This window comes from Protopterus annectens, chromosome 7.part0, assembly GCF_019279795.1.
Source record: "Protopterus annectens isolate FY-2018-M chromosome 7.part0, PAN1.0, whole genome shotgun sequence".
NCBI lineage: Eukaryota > Metazoa > Chordata > Ceratodontiformes > Protopteridae > Protopterus > Protopterus annectens.
Genome location: NC_056739.1, coordinates 175,286,590 through 175,314,089, shown reverse-complemented (window position 1 = coordinate 175,314,089; position 27,500 = coordinate 175,286,590). Strand labels below are relative to the sequence as shown.

General features: G+C 39.4%; 1 protein-coding gene across 2 annotated transcripts in view; it reads left to right on the top strand.

Moving 5' to 3' along the window:
* Positions 1-27,500, top strand: part of DENND2D (DENN domain containing 2D) — a 773,347-nt gene that overhangs the window by 674,245 nt on the left and 71,602 nt on the right. For both annotated transcript variants that reach the window (XM_044076655.1, XM_044076656.1), the window contains exon 8: positions 10,059-10,236. In XM_044076655.1, coding sequence (XP_043932590.1) covers positions 10,059-10,236 — 178 coding nt within the window. The remainder of the gene's footprint in view (positions 1-10,058; positions 10,237-27,500) is intronic.

The following is a 27,500-nucleotide window of genomic DNA, read 5'->3' as shown; positions in this document are numbered from 1 at the left end:
ATGCAAAGCTATACGTTGTTTCAAACTGCACGAAGTTTGGCCAATATAAAAGGCCCCACATTGGCACACCGCCATATATATAACCCAACTGGTAGTGCATTTAATGTGACATCTAATATCATACACTTTATTAGTGTTGACTGAAATGAATGAACTTGTTTTTGATATCAATTTGCAATACTTGCAGTAACCACAATACGTACATCCATTCTTAGTCAAAGGATACCTTTGTTTGTAATTAACTTGTTTTTTAAAACTAGAAAAATGTTCTCCTAAGGTCTTACCTCTACGGTATCCAAACTCACATTTATCACTAACCTGTGTAGAAAAAAATGGGTCACATTTTAGTATATACCAATATTTGGCTATAACTTCCTTAATTCTAAAAGTATTGCTTGCATATGTAGTGATTAATCTCACTTTGTTAAGGCACCCTGTTTTAATTTTTGGGTTGTATCTTAATAGTTGTGACCTCTCAAGTTGTTTTCCTGAATTTAGGGCACCATCCACCAACCTTCTAGGGTAGCCTCTATGTAGAAACCTTTCCTTATGTCCTTGTGCTTGTTGATCATATTCTTCACTTTTGGAGCAAATACGTTTAACTCTTTGGAACTGGGCTGTGGGTATATTATTTATAACATGTCTAGGGTGGCAACTGGATGCATGTAATAAGGAGTTTTTAGAAAATGGTTTTCTATATAAAGTGGTAACTATAGTTCCATCTATTACCTTTGTAACATGTACATCCAGAAAACCCACTAAACTTTATGCCATGTATGTTGTTATTCAAATAAATAACAAAATTTTCCCATTCGTGTTGGGTGCCATGCCAGACAACCCAACAGTCATCCAAATATCTACGCCACATTATGAGTTGTGCAAGGAAAGGAAAATCTGAATTGTAAATATATTGAATCTCAAAATAACCCATAAATAGGTCAGCATAAATGGGGGCGAATGTAGCCCCCATTGCTGTACCTTTACTTTGTAAATACCAATTGTTATCAAAAATAAATGCATTGTGTTCAAGTACCAATTTAACTAAGTTAATCAGAAAGTCCATTTCAGTCTTTGAATAGGTCTTAGCCTGTTGCATCCAATATTGAACTGCTAATATTCCACCTTGATGGGGAATACTAGTATATAATGCTTGTACATCAAGTGTACCCAATTGTGCTCCCACTGGTACCTGTAAATTATCCATCAAAACCAAACATTCTTGGGTATCTCGAACCCTGGCCCTCACTAAACTCAATAAACGCTTAAGTCTATATTCCAAGTAGACAGAAAGGGGCTCAGTAAGTGAACCCCTGCCAGCTACTATGGGTCTTCCTGGTGGCCTATATAAAGTTTTGTGGATTTTGGGAACCAAGTAGAAGTATTGATGTCGTGGGGAGTCAACTAATAGTTGTTTAAGAAGTTTTTCATCTATTGTACCTCGTTTGGAAGCCCTAATCAAAAATCCATCTATTGTTTGTTTAAAATCTAAAGTTGGATCCATGGGTAGCTTAATGTATGATGCTACATCATTAAGTTGTCTTAAGGCTTCACCAATATATTCATAACGGTCCCAAACAACTGTGGCACCCCCTTTGTCAGCTCCTATTATAACAACATTTTGATTATCCATCAGAGATTGTAATGTTTGGCTTTCTGTTTTAGATAGGTTGTGGGTAAACTGTTTAAAGATGTGTGTTTTATTAACTTGTAAATCTTGCATAACCATTTGTTCAAACTGTTTCACCACCATATTATAGGGTGGCTGAAACACTGATTTACCAAAATGAAATTGTTCACCATCTAACATAACACCAGGCCCTTCTTGTTGGGCAAAAAAATATTTCAGATTAAGTTGCCTTGTGAAATGCTTAATATCTTTTATTATATCAAAATGTGACACAAAGAAAGAGGGGACATACCCCAGACCTTTATTTAACAATTGCAATTGGCTTTCATCAAGATGACATGATGACAAATTTATAACTAAACTATTTTCATCATTAACATCCTCAGATACATTTATAGGTCTTGGATGTATTACGTTGCCAGTTGTGTCAGGAACAGTTGTTCTATGTCGTTGATTTCGATGTTTCCGACCCCCTCTCCTAAAGAGATGTTAGGCCCTTTAGAATCTGGCAACTTGAGTAAATCAATGTCCCCTACTTCATTCTCTGTGTCAGTATTGGAGTAGCTGGAAGAATTTCCAGAAGTATTAGATATCCCTGCTCATCTAGCAGTAGGGCTGACTCTTTTACGTTTCATAACCCCAGTAACATTGCGTTGAAAACGGACAGCTTGTTTTTGTTATTTCCATGTGAAAACAGCATCATTTTTATAGTCATTGACATCTCTCATATACTTTTTTAATTTGCGACCCTGTAATTCGCGAGAATACTTGTCCAAATCCAATTTGAACTGTGTGTAGAGATCAATGTACTGGCTGTTATCACTAAACAATAAAGTCTGTTCCTTACATGCTTGCAATTTTGCATTTAAGTCCCCCAATTGTGAATCATAATGTTCCACTAACAGTTCCATAAACATTTTAGAGGCAGTCAATTGAATATTTCGCCATTTCTGCATAAATGCTCGATCATCAGCCCCTATTCCTGGTTCTAAATGGACTCTCAATCCCCGAGGGACCACTTTGGCTTGTAAATACGCTTTAAGTAGCTTATTATGCCAAATTAAGGAACGTACCTTTCGTGCTAGTTGGCCCATTTGTTTAAAACATTCCGTCACTCCTATAGAATCATCAGATAACGCTGTCCCACGCTGTATTCCTGCCACACTAGCTGTATTCGTAGTAGAAAAGATAGGAACATCATCCTTGTCAGCAACCATTTGGTCCATAAACGAGCTCAAGTCAACGCTGGCCGCCATATTAAGATCGTGTATTCACCTCTTATACGCCCAAAAATGCTCTCACTGTTCGCTATGAGAACATAAAGTCCAAGTACCAACAATACCTTGGTGAAAAAGATAAACCAGCAGTCAATAGCTGTAACATCCACACACAGACTGCGCGGTTTAAAAGGTGCACGGAACCATAAATACTTCCGAAAATCCTTCCAGCACTCAAAAAATAAAGTCAGAGCTTAAAATAAGAAGTTTATTCTTCCACGATCTTCCCCAAACCGGTTTCGCCAATCAGGGCGTCATCAGTGAGTACATAGAAGCGTGAACCTCACGCTAATATAGGGCTGTTGACATACGCCCCTTTAAAGTGAAACACCTTTTTTGTGAGAATACAATTTAAACACTTGAATCATCCTGGGATATATGGAGAGGCATTAAGACACGATATACTGACTAATAAGGAACGTAGATGGATTATCAACTTGGGGGCCCTATATAAGCCAGGTCTAAACGATCATTGGTGACTCAAATATCATGTTTATGAATTTTATTGTTTAAACAGTAATTCATTCCAAATATTGCATTGAGTTCAGTTGATTCCCACAATATGGGGTATGTGTATATGTGTAGGTGTGTGAGTGAGCATGTATTTATGTGTATATATTTATATATGCATGTGTATAATTGTTAAGAATTTTTTACACATGGTGTGTGTATTTGTATATGCATATTTGGTTCTGACACATATATTTATTTATTTATGAAGATGGGATGAGAGATGCATTCACATTTTTCATGGGTGTATGTCTTTACATTTGTGTATGTATTTAAGTACATGCAAGTATTTGTATAGTCATTATAGTTCACCAGTATTGATATATATTTCCTTAATAGGGGCCATGTGTACTATTGGTGTAGTAATTTGTGTATTAGGTTGAATGTGAGTAGTAGTTTTAGGATAGGAATGTAATTTTTAATCATGATTCAAGTGTTTAAATTGTATTCTCACAAAAAAGGTGTTTCACTTTAAAGGGGCGTATGTCAACAGCCCTATATTAGCGTGAGGTTCACGCTTCTATGTACTCACTGATGACGCCCTGATTGGCGAAACCGGTTTGGGGAAGATCGTGGAAGAATAAACTTCTTATTTTAAGCTCTGACTTTATTTTTTGAGTGCTGGAAGGATTTTCGGAAGTATTTATGGTTCCGTGCACCTTTTAAACCGCGCAGTCTGTGTGTGGGTGTTTTTATATATATATATATATATATATATATATATAAATATATAATATATATATATCTATATATATATATATATATATATATATATATATATATATGGAAACAGGTGATCTGCTGTGGCGACCCCTAACGGGAACAGCCGAAAGATGATATATATATATATATATATATATATATATATATATATATATACATATATATACTGGATACAGTGCTTTGACCACACGTAGTCTTAGTCTGTCCTACTGTATAACTAGTTGCATCTCCTAACTTTCTTTCTCTGTTAGTAACTTCTGCTTAAACTAACCTCCTAATCCCTCAGCTCTACTACTATTGCCCTACTATAGCCCCCTCCCATTCTCCACACTATTTATCTTTTTTCCCCCACTTCCTATCAATGTCTGCACATTTTCCTTCTTTTGAACAACGATTATCTTTTTGGTTTTAGTCTTATATGTAGAAATTTAGACCACTGCTATCAGTGCAACCCTTAATGTTCATAATTTTTTCTTTTGTTTTTCTCTTTATAATTAATTCCGTATTTGCATTGTTATTTTTAATAGTTTTTGTCCTGTATGTTTATCTTTGCTTATGTTTGCTCGGGCTTTTCCCCTCGGGTCTCCACTAAAAATGGGTTTGTTTGCAAACTCAGTTGGATTAACCTGGTTAACAAATGTGAAATAAAGAAATAAATAAATAAATAAATAAATAAATATAAAAAGTGTACACACCCCTGTTATAATGCTAGGTTTTTGTGATATAAAAAATGAGGCTACAATAAATAATTTCAAAACTTTTCCCACCTTTAATGTCACCTATAACCTGTACAATTCAATTGAAATACAAATAAATCTGTTAGAGGAAAAAAATATAAAAAATATAAAATGTACAATAAGTTGGTTGCATAAGTGTGCACACCCCTAAACTGATACTTTCTTGAAGCACTTTTTGATTTAATTACAACAGTCTTCTTAGGTAGGGTCTGTCAGCATGGCACATCCTGACTTGACAATATTTGCCCACTCTTCCTTGCAAAAGTGCTCCAAATCTGTCAGATTGTGAGGGCATCTCTTGTGCACAGCCCTCTTCAAGTTACCCCACAGATGTTTTTATTGGATTTAGGTCTGGGCTCTGGCTGGGCTGTTCCAAAACTTTAATTTTCTTCTGGTGAAGACATTCTTTTGTTGATTTGGATGTATGCTTGGGGTCATTGTCATGTTGAAAGGTGAAATTCCTCTTCATCTTTAGCTTTCTAGCAGATGCCTGAAGGTTTTGGACCAAAATTGAATGGTATTTGGAATTGTTCATAATTCGCTCCACCTTGACTAAAGCCCCAGTTCCAGCTGAAGAAAAGCAACCCCAAAGCATGAAACTGCCACCACCATGTTTCACCATGGGGGTGGTGTTCTTTTGGTGATGTGAAGTTTTGTTTTTGCGCCAAACGTACCTTTTGGAATTGTGGCCAAAAAGTTCAACCTTGTTCTCATCAGACCATAACACATCTTCCCACATGCTTTTGGGAGACTTGATATATTGTTTTGCAAGTTTTAGCTGGGCCTGGATGTTTTTCTGTGTAAGAAAAGGCTTTCGTCTTTCAACCCTACCACATAGCCCAGACATATGGAGAATATGGGGGATTGTTGTCACATGTAGTACCCAATCAGTACTTGCCAGAAATTCCTGCAGCTCCTTCATTGTTGCTGTAGGTCTCTTGGCAGCCTCCCTGCCCAGTTTTAGTTTTGTCTTTTCATCAGTTTCGGAGGGACGTCCAGTTCTTTGCAATGTCACTGTTGTCCCATATTTTTCTCAACTTTTTGATGACTGCCTTCATTGTGTTCCATGGTATATTCAATGCTGTGGAAATTTTTTTGTACTCTTCTCCTGACTGATACCTTTCAACAATGAGATCCCTTTGATGCTTTGTAAGATCTCTGGGAACTATGACTTTTGCTGTAGCAGACAACTGAGTAAATGTCAGGAAAATCCTACTAGGACAGCTGAACATTATTTGGGGTTAATCAGAGCCTCTTTAATTGATGGCATGTGTGTACCCAAAAGACTGAATGCTGTAATTAAATCAAAAGATGCTTCAACAAAGTACTATTTTAAGGGTGTGCACACGTATGCAACCAGTTTATTGTACATTTTTTTATTTTTATATAGTTTCCCCTAACAGATCTGTTTCTTTTTCAATTGAATTGTACAGGTTATAGGTCACATTAAAGGTGGGAAAAGTTTTGAAATGATTTATTGTGGTCTCATTTTTGATATCACAAATACCTTGCATTTTAACAGGGGTGTGTACACTTTTTATATCCACTGTATATACATGTACATATATATATATATATATATATATATATATATATATATATACATATATATATATATATATATATATATACATATATACATACATATATATAAATATATATATATATATATATACACACACACACACACACACACACACATATATATATATATATATATATATATATATATATATATATAGTGAGAGAGAGAGAAAGAGGGGAATTATGTCAGTGTTTTTATACATATATGCATGCACAAGTATGTACATAGCAGTCCTTATCTAGCTACAGCTCTATAAACACACAGGGTATATATTAGAACACCGAACGTTCAAAAGTTCAAGTGTTCTAATATCGACTCATTTTCAGTGAACGCTGAAAATATCGAAGAAACAGAAAACCAAATTTTTTCCTAGGGAAATAATTTGGTTGTCCGTTTCTGTTGCTTTGGTATTTTCAGTGCTGTGATGGAAAGTTACAGGTCAGGTTCAGGTAAGTGTGCGATTGTGTGGACGTGACTGTTAGGGTGAGGTAGGTGAGTTAGAGTTAGTGCGTGGGGTGAGGTGACTGTGCGATAGTGACGGACCTTAGGTTTAGGGTTTGGGTTAAGGTAAGTGGATAGTTAGTGGTGTATGTATAGTTTAGTGTAGGGTTAGGTGTAACAGTTTAAGTGTATGTATGTGGATTGCTGTTTGTTTGGTGTGCTTGTGTTGTGTGTATGTATTTTGGAACAGCAAATTTATTCCAGAGTGCCCATACATGTCAAGCAGAGCGCCTCTTTGGCCGTCTTCAAAAGGAACCTTGATGATTGGATGTGAGAAAGGAAATTCACCTCGGGGATCATGTCAGTCGTCCTGCTAGACAGGGGTCCAGGGAAGTAAATAGTGTGAGAAGAAGTAGCCAGGGAATTGTTATGGCTAGGCGATAGCCTAGTACCAACCTATGAACCTATGAACCTATAAATCAGTATGTCCCCCATACTAGCCTAAACAAAGAGAAGATCACAGTAAACTGTCTGTCTGTCTGTCTGTCTGTCTGTCTGGAGCCAGGATCTGCCAGATCATACATACGCTTAGGTCTTTAAAGCACAAGTACCAGTATGCCACAGTCAAAGTCCATGTGGGTGTATATGACCTAAGACATACCTCAATGGACTAAATGAAGAGAGACACGATAGAGATCTATGAATATGTGTCCCAGGTGGGTATGAATGTAGCCTTGAATAGCATCCTACATTCACCAATGATGATGCCACAGTACCAACAAACTATGCTAAGGATTTTTTAATTATGTTCATAACCTTAGGGAAAATGCTCATCAAAGTGCCAAGTTAATTGTGAACAGCAACACTTACACCCAGCCTGAAACTATAGCAAACCTGCTGGCCAACAACTTCAGTTCAGACTTCTCCTACTACACCAAAAGAAATAGCTACACCCATCTCCCTACCAGACATTATGAGGAAACAAGTCCTTACTGCATTCACTATAGCCAAAATCATGGCCTCCATGGGTCTCGACAACATTCCAGGATGCTTCTTAAATATCTTAAAACAGATTTTGTCAGGGCCACTAGAAACCCTTTTTAATCACAGCCTCTGGATGGGCTTTGTCTCAGAGGAATAGAGTACTGCAACAGTCATACCTCTGCACAAGGATAGCCCATCAACTGACCCAGGTAACTACATAAGCTTCACCAGTCTTATCTGCAAGGCCATGGAGAGAATTACCATGGACCTGATCAATAATGACACAGGAACCCTCCAAGTACTGGACCAGACCCAATTTGGCTTTGTTAAATGGAGCTCTTGTCTGCTCAAGCTGGTGGACTTCTTCAAGAAAGTCAGCATAGCCATGGATGAAGGTAAAATGGTCCACAGCGCTTATCTGGACGTGGTTAGCTTTCAAGCTTTCACCACAATCCCTCACTCAGGGATCATAGATAAACTTTCTGAGTTAGGCATAAACCCCTACGTCATCTGATGGATAGAAATTGTCTTACTGACAGGGCAAGTTGCCTGGATAGGTGAATCCACCTCTGATAAGAAACCTGTTGCTAGCAGTGTCCCACAGGCCACATTGTTGGGAACCCTCCGGTTTGCTATATACTTCTCTGAAGTGAAGGCCAATGTTGGAGGCCTCTGACTCACCAAATTTGCCAATGACTGTAAGCTGGGAGCAATCATTGAATCCCCAAATGATGTTGGCATCCTGCATACAGGCCTAAAAATAACAAGCAACTAGTGCCAAAACAATGGTCTAAGACTAAATGCTAACAAATGCATAATCATACCCTTCAGTAAATCAGATATCCCTGCAAATCATATTGATAGAACACCCTTAAGAGTTGACACAGTGGTGAGGGACCTAAGAAAACAGATAGTAACCTAAACTTTTAGATATGGTAGTAAGGAATTCCTTCTGTGTGGCTCAACTTATAAGTAAAGGCTTGGCATCAAGATCAAAGGAAGCCATAGTGCCATTGTACTCAGCCCTCATCAGGCCCATAATTGAGTATGATGCTCCCTTCTGCATGTACCTAACTAGGCACTTACACCAACTGCAGTGACACCGGAAGGTTCTCACAAAAAAAATACAAACCACAAGACACATGTCTTATGCAGACCATCTAAAGGCCCTATCCCTTTACTCTGTCTCATGTTTATTGAGAGGGGACTTACAGTATGTCTGTCCTACAAGGCATTCTCTTATCCAGTACTGATGAAAATGTTATGTATTTGCAAGAAATGTTATACAAGGCTTACACATTCCATGGACCAGAACCTTATTTGTGACTCTAGAGAAAGATTCATATCCCAAAGGCTTTCTCTTCTATACAATAAATTTCCCAAATTTGTAAAACAAAGCGTGTCCCTCACTCTGTTCAAAAAGAATTTGGATAAATGGATGTGGAACTGTAAATTTACTCATGGACTACTGCCATGTCCCTTATGGACAGAGGCAGCCTGTAAAATAACTCAGGGATCCAATACCCAAAGACCCACTACTCTGATACTACCCTACCCCATGTCTGGGGAATTAAGATATAATAGTGTCATATCCTGGGTATTATTGGCTAGGCCTGTAAAGGATCTTGTGCCATTAGCCTAATAATCACCTATGAACTTATTTGTCATCCAATCATATACAAAGGCTTTTCTGCAGTATTATGGTGAAGCAAAAGGAAACTAATGCAGATGGGAATTTGTAGCTGATCTGTATTATCCTGGAAAATTTTTTGTATGGGCGGGTATTCTGCTGAGAAAAGCTCTTTTGAACAAAGTAACAGAAATGCATACTAGATTGTGTACATTTATTATGTGAGATATACTGTAAAGAATGCATATGAAGAGCAGCAAACAGGAAAAACAGTGAAATAATATAATACAGACCTGAACCTGTTGTCTTAGCAAAGAAGGAAGGGAAAGTGCAGGGGTACTTTGTATGTACACCGGATGTGGTTTTTGCAGTGATAGTGTAATGCAGGTGGCCTTCAGAAAGGTTTCTGTGTCATAAGAGAGGACTCTCTTATTACAGGAATGTGATCTCAGCCTTTTATTGTGAGGTGGTTATTCCTATTATAATATACATTGGTGATTTGTTTGGTTTAATTGTAATGCCACCTTTTCTTCTTTCTCCCCAGTATCTTGTCACAATGCATCCATGCTGTAGCAGCATTGCTTTATCCCTTCACTTGGCAACACACCTACATTCCAGTTCTTCCAGAGGTCATGATAGAGACAGTGTGTTCACCAACGCCTTTCATGGTTGGGGTTCAGAAAATATTTGAAGAGCGGTTTCAAGACCTACCAATGGAAGAGGTAATTTCTAAAAATGGACTACATTTACATATGATTTTGTTGCCGTTACTGTTTGTCTCAGTTCAAAACATTCTTGGTATAACAGTGAAAGATAAAAAAACAAAAATGTTTACTGGTTGAAAGATTACATAAATAGTTTTTAATCTCACAGGTACAGGGTCCAGTTTTCAAAAGTCAAAAGCCTCATGACCTAAAAATTGACTGTTTTATGCACATATGTTCTTACTTAAATGACTTGTTTTGTAGTAGTTACTAGAGAATAACTAAAGGCTCTCACCTGCCTTTTATAAAATGCTGTAAAATGCAGATTTGTCTCTATTCAGTTTAAAAAAGGAAGGAAGTATGTTTAGCCATTTAGGTGTGGATCATAAATTTGTGCCATTCTTTGAGCTGAATATTTACAGTAATCTAAAATAATTTATTCATTTCATTCTCTACCTGGCTGGTCAGGGAAAACATCTTAACGTGTGCTGTATTTCCAGTCACATGCTTGTGCACTGCTCTGTGAGATGACTTACATTACGTAAAGTGTGCAAGTAGCCCCTGAAGTATTTGAACCAATTTTCTTTATTACAAAGCCTCTCTGTTACCTATTGATCATGTAATATACTGTACTTCAAGCAAAACTCCTACAAGCTGAAGTGTGACATCTTTTCCTGTCCCAGATGGTAGAGAAATGAAAGTGTACATTGTCTAATTTTACTACTCTCAAATTCTGGTATGAGCTGGTAAATCAACTGTGCTCTGGTTCACACTAGATATTGCAGGTGCATATGAAGTTAAAAAGAAGATTAACAAAAAACCTGAAAACTGAAAATGGGAAAAAAAGAAACAAAAACAATTCTGCTGTACATTTTGCCTGAAATGACTTGGGAGATTTAATCTTGCTGACTGATATTGTTAGGTAGGTCACATCAGTCTTGTTTTCTTTAAGTACTTTTTCAGTTTGTAAAACTCGTCTGAGTAGAACTATAAATGCTAAGTAACTGAGTGTTTCATCACAGCCCTGTTACAGCAGAGGTGTATGATGAGGGAGTGCTGAGGCCTACCATATGGACCCTGCATCTTATAATGCATCAAGTTAATAAAAACTCAGGCTGCAGATTTTAGTATAGTACAGTATGTACAGATGTCAGATAGTACTCTTTACATATTGATCCTGCACAGGTAAGATGGAGGTTTTATGAGAAGTATTCTTGGTAATTGTGCTTTCCAGCGACTTGTTTGGTAACAAGGCATATATCTGTAGTAGCCAACTTCATGTAGTACATAGTATCCTGAATACTTGATTTAGGTGGCCACTGGAGCCTGTAAGAAGCTCTGTGCAGTGGTGTTGTAAGTATAAAAGAGGAGGTACTGTGATTTAATTGTTATAGCAGTCACTTTCTTTGTGACGACTGCTTTTCTGAGAGCAGTATACCTATGTTAGACTTGATGGAACACTACCCTGGTGTTATGAGATCAGGTGGTCCTTCAGAGAGTCTGTAGAGAAGAGTAGGGTACTCTCCTTGTCATACATCTGGAAAGTATGTCACAATACTGCTTTAAAAAAAAACATACACCTTTATTGAATTATTACTTGTGACATAGGCAAACTTACATTTATATAAAAGTAATTAAACCATGTTAACAAGTTCACACTTACAAATATCACATATACTGTTCTATACCATATAATCAAAGCAACATTGCACAAATTATTCAGTTCCTGCCTTCTCTTAAACCTAATTCCTCCTTCAAAACATATTTCTGCATGTGTTGTTCCCACAATTTCAATTTTTTTCTATGTCATTTACACCTACCCTCTTCTAAAGATCCCATATCCTGTTCTTTTATCTCTGTTACAATATTCACTACTTTGCATATAGGTTCATAGGTTCATAGGTAGGTACTAGGCTATCGGCCCTGGGGCCTACATAAGTGTAGCCAAAAAAGTTACCTGGCTTTCGCCATCCAAGAAAGTTATTTTCCTGTGCCCCTGTCTAGCAGAGCCACAGAAATGATCTCCGGGGTGAATTTCCAATTTCCCATCCAATTGTCGAGATTTTTCTTAAAGAGGGCTAATGAGGAGATTTGATATGAATGGGTAGTCTGTTCTGGAGCATGGGAAGTCTCTGTAGGTAGGGGACAGGTAGTAGGGATGTCATGGGGTACGTGTGGCAGGGACAGGGGAGTGACATTTTCTCAGAATCTGTCGGTCAACAGGTTAGCTATTTCCATAGGCTCAGTGTATGTGGTATCATTAACTACTAGTTTGGCACAAATTTGGGCCTTTCCTTTTAGGTTATGGATGTAACGAACTAACGCATTATGGTCGTGCTTAGTTGAGAAAGCTAATTTGGATTCATAGTTTGCTTTGGAGGACTTCACAAGAAGTCTTATTTGCCTGTTTAAGCTGAGAAGTGAGTGTTTCCAGTTTAGAAGAGCTTGCTTCCTGTAACTCTTAGACAGCAATTTCTTTCTCTTATTGTAAAGCCTGTTAATGGCAGTTGCCCACCAGGCAGGATTGCTCTTCCTTCAGGAGCTTGTTTTGTGCTATCAGGTATGGCCAAGTCAATGCAAGTATACAGGTGCTTGTATATAGAGCTCGGCATATTTGTTAGTTCCATCTGAGGGATGAAGTGCAGTGAAGCTATTTATACCACCCCGTAAAAGTCTGCAATATGCTTTTGACAAGTTGGAGTGGGCAGGTGTGATAGTTACTTCAAACGAGACTGATTTGTAATCAGATCTCACCAGGAAGGCCCTCACAGTGGGGGTGCTACAGTGGTCCTCCATACTGGTAAGCATTAGATCCAAGATGTTGGCACAAATTGTGAGGGTGTCAACCAGCTGGTCCAAGGCACTGGAGTTAACGAAGTCGAGGAATCTTTGGGCAAGTGAGTTTGAGCACGAGTAACTTACCCTGTCAATGGATGGGTAGTTAAAGTCACCCAAAACCATGGTTCTCAGATGTATCTTGATAGAATCAAGTAGATCCAAATAGGCAGAGTGGGTTTCCTGATTCATGGAGGGGGTCCTGTAGCTGTCAATGACTTTAATAGGTGTCCTACCAACACTTAATTGCATCTGAAGTGTCTCCAGGGAATCATACTTTTTAACCAACCTGGAGGTGTATTTAACTTTAATGAATATTGATAAACCACCTCCTTTAGTTTTCATACCTTCAATTTGAGGTCTGAATGTGTGAAAGGAAATGTAACTCGGTATGAGTGGGGTGCTGTCCACAGCCTTGAACCAGGTCTCTGTCACTGCATAAATGTCTGCATCTTCCAAGGTGAGGAAAGCTTCCAGTGAGTTCAGTTTCATGTTTAGACTCGTAGCATTTAGGAGCATAAACTTGAGGTTGTTTTTAGATGGAGTTTTTACATTGGGAATATTGTCCTTGAGACACTGCCTAAAAAAAAGGCACTATGGGGTTGGCAAGAGCCTTAGCCAGTAGCCGAAATCCCATGAGTGACAGATGAAGACCATCTCTGGCAAAGCATCGAGGTCTGTCGATCATGTCACCCCAGACTGACAGATACTAGATCCCTTTAGAATGACACTAGAAGCTAAGCCAGTTATTGAAGTCAATCATTTTCTGTTTGAATTGAGGCATCATCCTAGGTGAAGGTAAAATGCTGCTTAAGGCTAAGGACATACCTACCTGAGACACATAGTCTGAGAGCACAGTTATGTCTCTCTTCATATAGTCTAGACAGGTACATCTCAAATCGTTCACACCAACATGGACTATGACAGAGTCATAATAGTACCTGTTCTTGAGAGACGTGAGTGCATGTGTGATATGGCATATCCTGGCATCTGACAAACAGCTGACCATTACCTTTTCCAGCCTGGTGAGAGGGACATCAATGTGTCTCATGAAGGAATAACCTTTAACTAATATGTTTGATTTTGTGTTTTGCCTTAAAGGTTTGACCGGTGAGACATTGGTGCATGAGCTGTTATGTGTAGTGAATTCTGCCTCAGAAGTATTATGTGTAGCATGCTTGTGTTTGTGTTTGGGAGGTCTCTGGTGTTTAGGTATATTTCTGGTGAGGATCTCCTCATATGTAGGTATGTGTGATGTGGGTTTGGGTGGAGTAGGAAGTGAGGTGCGCATGCTGGCAACCCACTCGTCATATGTACTGACTGGTGTGTGAAAGATCATGGATTCAAGGATCTTAACATAGTTCCATCTGTCATTTGTTGTGTTTGTGTGGACTAGGAGTAAAGGGTTCTCGGTGAACATGAGGCAGCTGTTACTTTGCCTCTGGATCCCCATGTCAACCAGACTGGCTGGGGAAACTCTGGGAAATTGTCTGTCCATGCTGATAGGTAAATTTATATAATCAGAAAAAGAGATCACACTTAGTGGCTAATGGGTAAGAGGTGTGTTGGCACCTCTGAGGCTAGACTTAGTGTTCCACTGGGACTCGGACAGCACTCTCCTCACACAATAGTACAGAAGGGCTTTCACCAACAAAGGTGGCTTGAAGTTGATGCTCAGAAGTTTCAGAACAGATCCAGAAATAGCAGACTTGGAACTGGGTAGTGATACAGCTGAATTAGTACAGTGTATAGTAAAATGTGACAAAAATAGTTCAGACAATTCAAACAGACAGTGAATGCAAATACAAGTTAAAAGTGCAATATAAGAGCAAAAACAGACACTTATACTTAGTTGGATGCAATGGATGCCTCAAATATTTCAGCATCTGAGCGAAGAGCTGATTTTATTGCTCAAGTGATAACAAACAGTCTAGATTCAGTGAGTCTGAATCTAGCCTGTGCTATAAAATGCAGAAGCACTAGAAATTCAAATGTGCATAAAATCACAGTCACAACAGAAGAAAGCAGTTTAAATAATGCAGCAATTCACTAGCAATTCCCAGTATGGAAGGGTGTAGGCCACACTCTCACACCACAAAAGTCTAGACCACAAACCCTCCTGATATGAAACAACTGATTTTGGTACACAAGTCCTTAAGCCAGAACTAAGACACTTCAGAGTAACAGGTACAATAAGCCTTCAACCAGCAATTTCCTGCCAAAAGGGTGTAGGCTATCCTCTCCTGCCACAAGAGTTTAGATCACAAATCCTCCTGATGTAAAGTAACTGGTTTGGAACCCAAGTACTTACACCAGAATAAAGACACATAGAATAACAGGCACAGTAAGCCTTCACCAGCAATTCCCAGCTTAGAAGGGTATAGGCCAGTCTGTCCTGCCACAAGAGTCTGGACCACAACCCTCCCAATGTAAAGTAACTGGTTTGGAGCCCAAGTGCTTAAAACAGAACTAAGACACTTTCAGGATAACAAACACAGTGAGCCTTCAACCAGTAATACTCAGCTTAGAAGGGTATAGGCTATACTCTCCTGCCACAAGAGTCTAGACCACAAATCTTCCTAATGTAAAATAACTCATCTGGAACCAAACTGCTTAAACCTGAACAAAGACACTTAGAACAACAAGGAACAATAGGCATCACCCAGCAATTCCCAGCTCAGAAGGGCAGAGGCTACCTTCTCCTCTCACAAGAGTGCAGACCACAAACCTTTTTAATGTAAAATATCTAGTCTGAAGTCCAAGTCCTTTAACCAAAACTAAGACACTTAGAATAACAATTACAATTTAATCAGGCTACTAACAAGCAGTAATAAATGCAACAGGATAAATGTAATTAAACACTTTAAGAACAAGGAGTAAAAGTAAGATAAAGTAATAAAGTAGGACAAGACACAAAAACAGTAAAAGTAGCTCAATAAAGTTTTTTTACATTACGTAGGAAGGGAGGAAAAAGAAGATAATTTAGGGTTAAGAAACTAAGTGGGTAGGCCTTCACAGATGATCTCACTGTACACAATAGAATGAGCTGATGTGATGGGACTGAATCAAATTTGTAGTAGAGGCGAGTAACTCATAAGCCACCAACTTTTAAGAACACAACAGCAATTGGGTGAGTGGGTGGGAGAAAAAAATGGAGACTGAATCAGAACAAAAGTAAAGAAACCTTGGAACTGAACCCTGAGATATGTTGAGAAAACATAGCAGAATACTGTTAAAAACTACAACCTAAGAGCAGCACAGGATTGTTAAACATCACTGAAACAGAGCAAAAAATGCATACTTAAATCAACTTTATATACTTACATCAGCTTTGGATTTTCAAATGGTTTAGATCCAGTAATTCTTGTAGCCAGCCACAGGTGAAGGCACAAAACAGCAGAAACTTACAGAATTAATTCATTTATACCACCAGGATGACAGGCTTTTCTAAATTTAAACCCTCAGGACAGTCAGATAAAAATGCAAAGAACTATTAACCAAGATTCCGCACCTGTTCACAAAACACAGCAGAATACCATTGAAAACTACAACCTAAGAGCAGCACAGGATTGTTAAATATCACTAAAACTGTTAAAGGTCTATTAATGTTGTCAGTAATAATAAATGGAATAAATTTGTTTCTCTTCTTCCTGGTGTACAATGAATAATAATTACCCGCAAGCACTCTGTTGTCTCCAGCTTTTAATACTTTGCCCCTTTGCTAAACTTTTGTCAGAATCAATGCTTTCTTCTGGTAGGTTTGCATCTTTACTAATACAGGTCTTGGCTGCTTTTTCATGGTCAGATTTGGAGTATACACACAGTGTATCCTTTCGATTAACAGTTCCTGCTGTGGCATATCAGTCCATTTGTGGGTTCATGAAATTAATACAGTTTATTCTTTCTAGTTTCTGTGGTGCAGTACAAAATGTCAGATTTTCTCTATGTGCTCTGTCCACTAATTCTACCATTTTTTTTAAATCTCTCTTCTTGAGCAGTTTCATACTCAGCCAATCTTTTCTTTCATTTTGACCTCTGATTTTTGCAGTTTTATCAGCTTATCTGAATATCTGTTTGAAACGTCTTCCATTTTTCCCATCATTTTGTTATTTGAGTTGATATACTCCTTCAGTGTTTCGTTTACTTTAATCAGCTCTGAGTTCATTTGACATATTTTTTCCTCTAGGTTACTGAAAGCCATGTCGTGCACCAAGGCTGGAGCTTCAACTGCTTTTTGATGAATAGCTGCAGGATTCTTCCTAGTTGGAGTTTTCTTTTCACCTTTTCCAGTTGATTTTCTTTTAAGCTTTCTTAGTTTCTTCTCTGCTGGCATTGCTAGCCAGTAACTGAATTTACTAAAGGTGACAGAGTTCTTGGCCACTGTCTTTCAGTTTCTTTTTTCACACCGGGGAGGTAAGCAATTGATCAGTGTGCAGCTATTTTGGAAAGTCCATCACAATAGTGCTGTCCTGTGAATGACCTCACACCCCAGGTTGCTGCACCTGGATAGGCAGTCCATCACTAAAATGGCCTGAGAACATAAAATTGTCCAAATATTAGCATTTGTAGGAAAATGCTACCCGATATTTTCAAGCGGTTTTTGTTTCCACGTACTTTCATATCAAGTACCTGCCTTCACCCAGCCTAATCAAAAGGAGTTCTTCCTCTGGTTCCCAAGCTCTACAACTCTCATAGTTATCTTCCTATGAGCATATCTAAGCTCTCACCAATTTCTGTAGCTTCTCTCTAAGCTCTCAACAACTCCTACAGCTACCTTCACACAGCCCAACCTTGTAAATATTGTAAATAGCATTCTGCGGTTGATGTGTGTATGTAAAGCATATTTACATTTTCTTTAAAAGGTTTGTATGTAAACTGATTCCACACCAAACACATATCTGTTTTCCACAAATGAAACTGTATAACCCTACCATCAAGCTTAATGAATTTGTTAACTATGCATGATATTGAATGCAATTATGAGTAACTATTCCACATAATATCTTTAATATTAACTATCAGTTGAATCTAAATTGTATAAAGCATCTTAGAGCTTTTCCCCCCGGGCCTCCGCTGAAAATGGGCCAATTCGGCCCGGTGGACTTCCCCGGTAATCAAACTGCAAATAAATAAATAAGTAGGTGCTTTTTCTGTTGCACTACATTTTCTGCAAAGACAAATGTATACCCTAACATTCTCACCAGGACCAGTATAATTTCCTGATAACTTAAAAATGGGAGTGAAATCTGGGTGTAAAATAAACCATTCAGATCATCTTCGGTTTTTGCCCTCGGAGTGCTTACATATTACCTGACACTGCCCCCTGCTGGCCTTGGTACAGAAGAAGCTCATGCAGTGCATCTGAGAGATGTACAGTGAGAACATATCAGAAACATTTTCCATTTTTTAAAGCACCAAATTTTGTATTTGACAAAGTTAAAATTCCTGCAGAAATCCACTGTTCAAACTGTTTAATTAAGTTATCAAGTTATTCCTTTTTCTTAACTGTATTTATCGCAGTAAGCCTATTTTAATGGAGACTCGTGGTGTTAAGTGTAGAGATCAGGGGAACTTTGACCAGGATACTTGAGAAACTCCAATACTCTTTTCACTAAATTCAGTGAGATCTTTAACAAACACCCAAGCTACCATAAACACAGACAGATAATAAATCAGTGTCCTCTCAGTCACTATATCCATTTAGAGTAATAGATACATTCAGCATCCAGACCAAAGTTTAAGATACTATAAATTTACTATATTTGTATAACTATAACTGTACCCATTTTAGAAGTAAAGCATATTCCAGTAGAGCTACACTCAAGATGAGATTTCGCCACACCGGCAAGCTTTCTTCAATTGGACAGAAGTGGGATTCCTGCTGGTAGTTACTAGTGACCCCTAGTGGTTGCTGAAGAATATTCAGCAGAAAATTGAAGTGGTATTGATTGACATCCTGCAGCTTTGCTGTGAAGTATGTAGGTGCTAAGCTAAAGTAAAATTATTTGTGTGCCCTAGATCAAGAAAACATAAAAAAGAAGTACACCAGAACATCCCATTTGTGCAGGAGGATTGGCTCTAAATGGGATGTCAGTGTCTTGTCCATCCGGGGAAGGAAGGCTTGTGCCTCTGGTGCAGTGTTGTTCTTACCTGGGAAAGAAAGAGGATCTGGGAATTGCTGCCATGTCACTGCTCGATTTGGGGAGAGAAGATATTTGTAGGGACACTTGTGGTGGATTCTTGGTAGATGCCCCGCATGTGCATACAGTGACACAAACATAATGTGGAAATTTCATTGTGCATTCACGTTTAGGGGATACACAGCATAAAAACCGACTGTGTCAGATGGATGACTGATGGTGTCTCCATGATCTCTATATCACATCAGGTTTCTCTTGACACTCTATATACATGATGCTCCAGGTCTCCTTAGGAGCCAATTTGCCCTGATGCAGGAAGGATTTCATAGTGTCATGTTGCAGAGAAATAGTAATGGTGGGGTACCTCTGAAGCAGCTGGTACTCCCAGATGGTACCCAAAAACAGACATCACAAATCAGCACTGTTCACCACAAGTGTTTTTTAATAACATTTTAAACAATAACATAGGTACACATACAAACAAATAAATCACTATGCTAACTAATGAAACAGAAAAATGTTAAATTATTCTTTTCTGCCTGCTATACAAAAGGCAAGCAGATACTCCAGTGTATTAAACAAAAAAAAAATGAGGTTGGAAACAAACATGCAAGAACCTGCTTACTATATGCATTTGTATATTAAACTTATCAGATTATTAAAAAACATACCTTCACCTTTTGCAAATGGAAAAGCTGATACAAGTTTCTCCATGCGTCAAATTTGTGTATTCTTCCTGAGTATGTGGGGGTTTACCCAGAACCCCATTTCTTCCTATATCCAAGAGATGTATAGATAGATAAATAAACTGCTGTGTGTGTGTGTGTGTGTGTGTGTGTGTGTGTGTGTGTGTGTGTGTGTGTATGCACGTGCATGTGTGTACGTGTGTGTGTGTGTACATGTGCGTGTGTGCGTGTGTGCATGTGTGTGCGTGTGTATGTGTGTGTGTGTGTGCATCTGTGCGTGTGCATGTGTGTGTGTGTGTGTGTGTGTGTGTGTGTGTGTGTGTGTGTGTGTGTGTGTGTGTGTGTGTGTGTGTGTGTGTGTGTGTATGTGTGTGTGTGCGTGTGTGCGTGTGTGTGTGTGTGTGTGTGTGTGTGTGTGTGTGTGTGTGTGTGTGTGTGTGTGTGTGTGAGACATCCCTGCCTTGCTCCCATTGATGGTCAGGATATATTTTGTAACCCTGAAATGGATGAAGCGAATATTGTAAAAGAATGAGTGTGAACCCTCAAATTGCTTTTTACTAAAAGATTTGTTTTCATTTTTGTAATCTTTCTTTGACCAGGATGTATGACTGAGGCAGGCACGTATTAAACGTAAGCCTGTTAGGAAAAGCTATGAAGAAAAAAAAAACACTTTAGATATCAAATAAAAGCAATAAATTGTGTATAATTACTTAAAAAATTATGTAAGTAGTGAGTAATAAGGTAAATGTGAAGCAAAAATATTCGTGTATAGTATAAGAAAACATAAAACATAAATATGTTGGTAGCTAGGTACAGGGATAAAAATTCCTTAAGTTCACAGGTTTCATTGTATAGTTGACAAACTGCTGGTCTTTAAGGAACTTGCTTTGTTACTATAATTCCAAGCCAATATTTTCTACTTCATACATATATATATAGATATATAGATATAGATATTATTTTATAAGTATTGAATAATTGGGGTATTTTGAGTATCATAGTAAAGTTATTCCATAATCATGTCAGCCTTTATGTCATGTATCTGGCACTTTTTTCTTGTTATTGTTGCTTTATTTTTAGTATTAGTCTCTCCAGTCTGCTGGTATCTCGCTCAGATGGTATGTTCTTGGCACAAATCTTGAAATAGAACTTGAACAGATTTTGCATTATAAATGAGGCAGAGGTTACCTTTTAGTATTTTCTGTGAAACTGAGTATAATGACAATTTTGTAGCCTTTCTAAATTAGCCACAATTTTTGTAGTAGTTAGTCCTTTTTATAAGCTTTTTAGTGGTTTGTTTTATGGCATGAAAACGCATGACTAACAATGCATGGGAAGAGTGAGTTTGAAAGCAGTTTAGTGATCACCTGGAGTGACTAGACTTGCATTTCATATTTAGATGGGATGCCAAGACAGAAGGTATTTTCCTGCTTTATTAGGTACACACTGGTCAAAGATGTAGTAGGGGTCTGTTATTGTCCAAACACTTTAATGATAGTGTTGTTTTTTAATGATATGACCATTTATTTAAGCAATGTAACAAAGGTAAATGGCTAAGTCATCGACTTAAAGAAGGGTAGGTAGTAAATAGTGCAATAGGTGAGTGTGAACTGAAAACGGTTAGTCTTTAAGATGAGAAAATAATGAAGTACTGAAAATGTTAGGGCTAGGAAAAAAGAGCTGGAAAGAAAACGGAAGTAATGAAGGTGAGAGAACAGAAAGAAAATGACAGGAAGATGTAAATAAAGAACGACTAAGAGTGGCGTCCAGATCATAAGTAACTGGCGCATGGCAACCACTTTTATAAGGGTCAGGATAAACAGTGCCTTTGGTGTCCATGTCGGATGTAAGTGATGCTGGAAACACTGAATCGAATTGTGGTAAAGATGCATGCTCCTTTTGTAAGTCCATGATATCCTGTATTACAATGGAATATCTCAGAATTCTGTCTGAAGGGTTGGATGGATAATGTATACAATGATCTCAAAGAAACACTTTCATATTAGCTGAAATCTTTTTAATCACACACTGTGTCTTGTGCGTAACTTCTCACTTAAGCTTTAGGAATTACCAAGCAGAGCACTTTCTGTCCTACAAACTCACAATATAAGTGATAATCTGTCATGTGGTGATGAACAGTAAGTAAAAGGAGTACACTATTACTGTTCCAGCTGTCATGGGGTTAGGAACAGTAAGTAAAAGTGGTCTATATCATGAAATCAAAATGGCTAATCATCGAATGCCGTTTCATCGACCACTAAACTTAGAAGGACAATTTACATGAACTGCCAGATCACCGATTTTTTTCCTAGGGAAAAAAATTGGTTGGCCAACCAGACACGACACACCATGTCAACCATTGCAAAGTGGGGGACTTTGCCCCCACACCCCCCCAATATAGTGCAGTGTGCCCCCCACACACCCCCAACTAAATATACCAACTCCAAGATTGCACTACAGTAGAGAAAAGGGCAAATTCACAGCGACGGCCAAGCAATTTTTGCCCTAGCAAAAAAATCGGTGATTTAGCCATTCGTGTAACTTGTACTTTGATATTTAGTGGTCGCTGAAAAGGCATTTGATGATTAGCCATTTTGATTTTGTGATATAGACCCAGTAAAAGGAGAACACTATTACTGTTCCAGCAGTCACGTAGTTAGGAACATTAAGTAAAAGGAGTGTACTATTACTGTTCCAGCTGTTACGTGGTTAGGAACAGTAAGTAAAAGGAGTACACTATTACTGTTACAGCTGTCACGGAGTTAGGAACAGTAAGTAAACATAGTACACTATTACTCTTCCAGCTGTCACGTAGTTTGGAACAATAAGTAAAAGGAGTACACTATTACAGTTCTAGCTGGCATTGGGTTAGGAACAGTAAGTAAAAGGCGTACACTATTACGGTTCCACCTGTCACGGGGTTAGGAACAGTAAGTAAACAGAGTACAATATTACTGATGTTCATCGTGTTTCGCTGTTGCAGTCATTACTCTTGGGTTATCCTGCTGGCAGGCTACCCGCAGTCGGCCTGAATTCCAAAGTCCTGGTCCGGCGTCGGCTGCTGTCGCCTCTTCCCTGATGTCAGTGCAACAGGGGTATAAAAGATGCAGCCAACGCCATTTCCCCCAGTCTTTCTTGCCACGCGGTGCCCGAAGCAAAAGCAGTTCGGAAGTGCCGGTCGACTGACTCCTGGGATTTTCAAATCCTAATTTCAGAACCGAAGTCTTCATTAAAGCTAAGTACCCCATTGGGGAAACTTTTTTCTTGCTCCAGACCGATGTCAGAAAAAGTTAACAATTGTATTTCTTGTGGGAAGCAAATACCTCATGAGGATTTTCACTCCTACTGTATTCCTTGCCTAGGCCCTGACCACAACGTTGCTAGCTGTTGGTTTTGTGCTAGATTTAACCAACGCACTATTAAGCGTCGGTTCGATTTTGCATTTCATTACTTTGGCCGAAGATTTAATTATATAATACCATCGGAACAGCCGATGACGGAGTTTACAAAAAACGCAAGGACAAGGAAATAGATAGGCATCCGAGGTCCAAAACTGGCGGCGAGACCTCCGTTAGGCCAGTCGCCGGTTCGCCGGTTCTCAGTGAGGCACTTTCGCAGCCCCTGGCGCCCGCTACCTCAGAGCCACAGGCTGCTTCCGACTCCCACATGGAGCTGACTGGACCTCTGGATACTCAAGGTATTGGACACTTGGAAATCATTCCCTCAGATGGGTCCGAAGCCGATGAGCATGCATTGGCTTCTGAGGGTGTCTTCAGACCTACACAGTTATATGTTAAACCATCTTCAGTTTCAAAGACAAAGACTAAGGCAGCTCTAAAGACAAAGAAACAAGTACAGCATTCTCCTACTCAAACTTCCATGCCTAAAAAACAGATGCTTAAAATGGCCAAAGACCTAATTACTTTGATCAGGGGTTCCCATCCCCCTCCTGATAAGAGGCCTAGGCAAGAGACAGAATATGATTCTTCTGATCAGGTTTCTATTTCCTCTGATTCCTCTTCCAAACAGGATTATTCTATTCCTCCCTATGAGGACTCTGATGCTGAAGAATCCATTCCTTCAGCCTCACCTCCTGAGGATTATTCTTTTGGGGAAACCCTGCATACCATGAGGGAGCATTTCCACTGGGAGAGCCAAGATTAATCTGAATCTAAGAAAAGGCTCAGAGACTTTCTGCTACTTCCTCAGCACAGACCCCTTGCTATTCCACCTGTTCTAGACATTGTAGATGATGTATTTTCAGAGTCCGGCCTGTCCCCTGACTCTTTACCCCCTGCACCTGCTAAGCCAGACAGATACTACAGGGTCCCGGATTTTCATATATTTCTATATAAAAACTCTGCTGCTGACCCAGAAACTATATCTCAGCATCCCAAAGGGGTCAAAGTTTCCACTGCAAAAAACCCTGTCCCCGCTGATAGGGATTCTAGGGCACTGGACAGATGGGGGGAAAAAGTTTACACTTCTGCTACCTTGGCTGTAAGGGCTTTAAATTGTCAGTTTCATATGCTTAAATATCAGCAATACTTAATGTCACTGCTTAAACAGAAAATGTTGACAAATTCTGAATGTTCAGAGAACAAGGAAATGCAGGATTTATTGCATGCAGCTGAACAAGTGGGAAAGCATACTTTGCAATGTGGTTATGATTCACTGGCGGCCTCTTGCAGGGCCGCTGTTACAGATTCTGTTATTAGAAGGCATGCTTGGTTAAAGGAACAGAATCTGCCTGATCATGTTAAAGCAAAATTATTAGATGCTCCATTACAGCATGATACTTTGTTTGGTGCTAAAGCAGAAGAGGTGTTTAAGAAAATGGAGGATAAAGTGAAATCCATGCAGACAGTTAAGGATTTCTTACAGGTACAGCCACCCAGATTTAGCAGGAACTGGCCTTCAAAGAACTGGTCCTTTCCAGTGTCAGACAGACCACAAAGAGGCAGATACAGACATCCCAGAGGCAGATCTTAGCCCCAAGGCTCATACAGGCCTAAACAATGGGATGCTCCTACCTCCAAAAGCGGAGAAGACAAATCACAACCTTACAGGAAACAGTCCCAATGACTTTCCTTTGCCAGATCCAAGCACTTTTCTTTTGGCAGCCCCCTTAGGGGGAAAACTAGCACTTTTTTCATCAAATTGGCAAATGGTTACCCAAGATAAATGGGTCTTGAACATAGTGTCCCAAGGCTACAGGTTCCATTTTCACACCCTACCAAGGGCAAAAGGTATGCCAGACCTGCCACACAATCAATGGGCAGAGGCACAAAAGCAAATTACAGCCCTCATGGACATGAGGGCCATTCAACAAGTACCACAAGAGCAGGGGCAAGTATTTTACTCCAGACTTTTCTTAGTGCCCAGAAAGGACAAAGCCTGGAGACCAGTACTGGACCTGTCTATACTAAACACGTTTCTGCAGGTTCCAAAATTCAAGATGTTGACTCTACAGCAGCTTCTGCCCATGCTGGGTAAGAAGGCTTGGCTCGTAACTTTGGACCTAAAAGAGGCATACCTGCATGTCCCAATCAGACAATCATGCAGAAGATACCTCAGATTCATAGCTGGCTCAATGCACTACCAATTCTCTGCACTGCCCTTTGGCTTATCTACTGCGCCCAGGGTCTTCACAAAATGCCTGGCACCAGTAATTGCATTTTGCAGACAAAGAGGAATTCAAATATATCCTTACTTGGATGACTGCCTTATTCAAGCAGAGAACAAAGACATTCTTCTAAAGCATCTGGCATTTGTAAAAAGATTACTAATATGCCTAGGGTACACAGTAAACGAGAAGAAATCAAAACTAGTACCCTCTCAAGAGATAATATTCCTGGGTGCAAGCTTAAATACAACTACCCAGATGGCTTATCTCATGCCAGACAAACAAAAGCAACTGACTTCTTACTTCAAAAAGTTGGCAACAAAGACCCAGTTATCTGCAAGGAAAATCCTGCAGGCCTTGGATTTCATGGCATCCTGCATTCTACTAATTCCATATGCCAGACTGCATATGAGGAAACTACAATGGTATTTAAAAAGTGTTTGGACTCAGCATTGCCACAGCCTGGAGACAGTAATTACCCTCATTCCCTGCCTGCAACAGGAGTTTTGATGGTGGGCACAGGCCTGTCACCACAACAAGGGTCTGCCATTCACTTTACCCACAGCCAGACAGACACTGACAACGGATGCATCAGATTATGCCTGGGTTGCCCATATGGCAGGAAAATGTATTCAGGGCACATGGCCTGCAAGCCAGATGCATCTTCACATCAGTCAAAAAGATACGAGCTGTTCAGAATGCCCTGACAGCTTTCAAGGATCTACTTCAACCAGGACAGCTACTGATAAAGGCAGACAATACTACGGTCATGTGGTACATAAACAAGCAGGGAGGTACACATTCCTATCCCCTCTGCAGGCAAGCCATGACTCTGTGGAACACAGCATTGACTTATCAAGTACACCTGCAAGCACAATTCCTGCCAGGAAAAACAATACTCTGGCAGACAAACTAAGCAGAAACCTCATGGATCCCCATGAGTGGAAACTGGATCCACAAGTCTTCAGCATGATAACAAGGAAATGGGGATGCCCAGACATAGATCTATTTGCCTCCCCTCACAACTGCCAATTACAGAGATTTTGCACAAGGATTTATCACAAACAAGCATGGAGAGTGGATGCCCTATCCTTCAGCTGGAAAAATCTAACAGTATATGCCTTTCCTCCACTGCCTCTCCTTCCCAGGGTACTCCTAAAGGTCAGACAAGAGAAGCCAAAAAAGATAGTGATTGCACCAGACTGGCCATGCCAGCACTGGTACCCAATCCTAAAGAGCTTGTCTCAAGGTCCAGCATGGATATTGCCTCAAACTTCTCACTTGCTGACCCAACAAAACAATCAGATCCTGCACAGCCAACTCAGGACCTTAAATCTGGCAGCATGGCAGATAATGTAGCCATTCAGAACACCCCTCTTTCAAAAGCTGTTATGGATGTTATCTTGGAGGCCAGGAGGCCCAGTACCAGAAAATCTTATGCAGAAAAATGGAAGAGATTCTGTGCTTGGAACCAGGAACAAGGCATTGACACGTATGTACCAAATATCCCTCAGATTTTACAATACCTAACTGAGATGCTGAACAAAGGCCTTTCCTTTTCATAAATTAAGATTCATGCCTCTGCCATTTCAGCCCATTACAATACGGAACCACCTATCTTTCCTCATCCTTTAATAAGGCAGTACCTCAGAGGGGCCAAAAACATCAGGCCTCCAAGGAGAGCACCAAGTGCATGGGACCTCAATTATGTCTTGGAAAAACTCACCCTGCCTCCTTCTGAGCCAGCCTCAACAGCTGATATAAAATTCTTATCCTGGAAAACAGCTCTGCTCCTAGCAATAACCTCTGCAAGACTAGTCTTGGAGTTACAAGCACTCATGGCTGTGGAACCTTTTATCATTTTTCACCCAGACATGGTTTCTCTGAGGACAAACCCAACATTAATGCCTAAGGTGGTGTCCAGTGTGGCCCTCAACCAAACCATTCACTTGCCTACCTTTTATCCAAACCCACAGAATAAGGGTGAGAAAATTC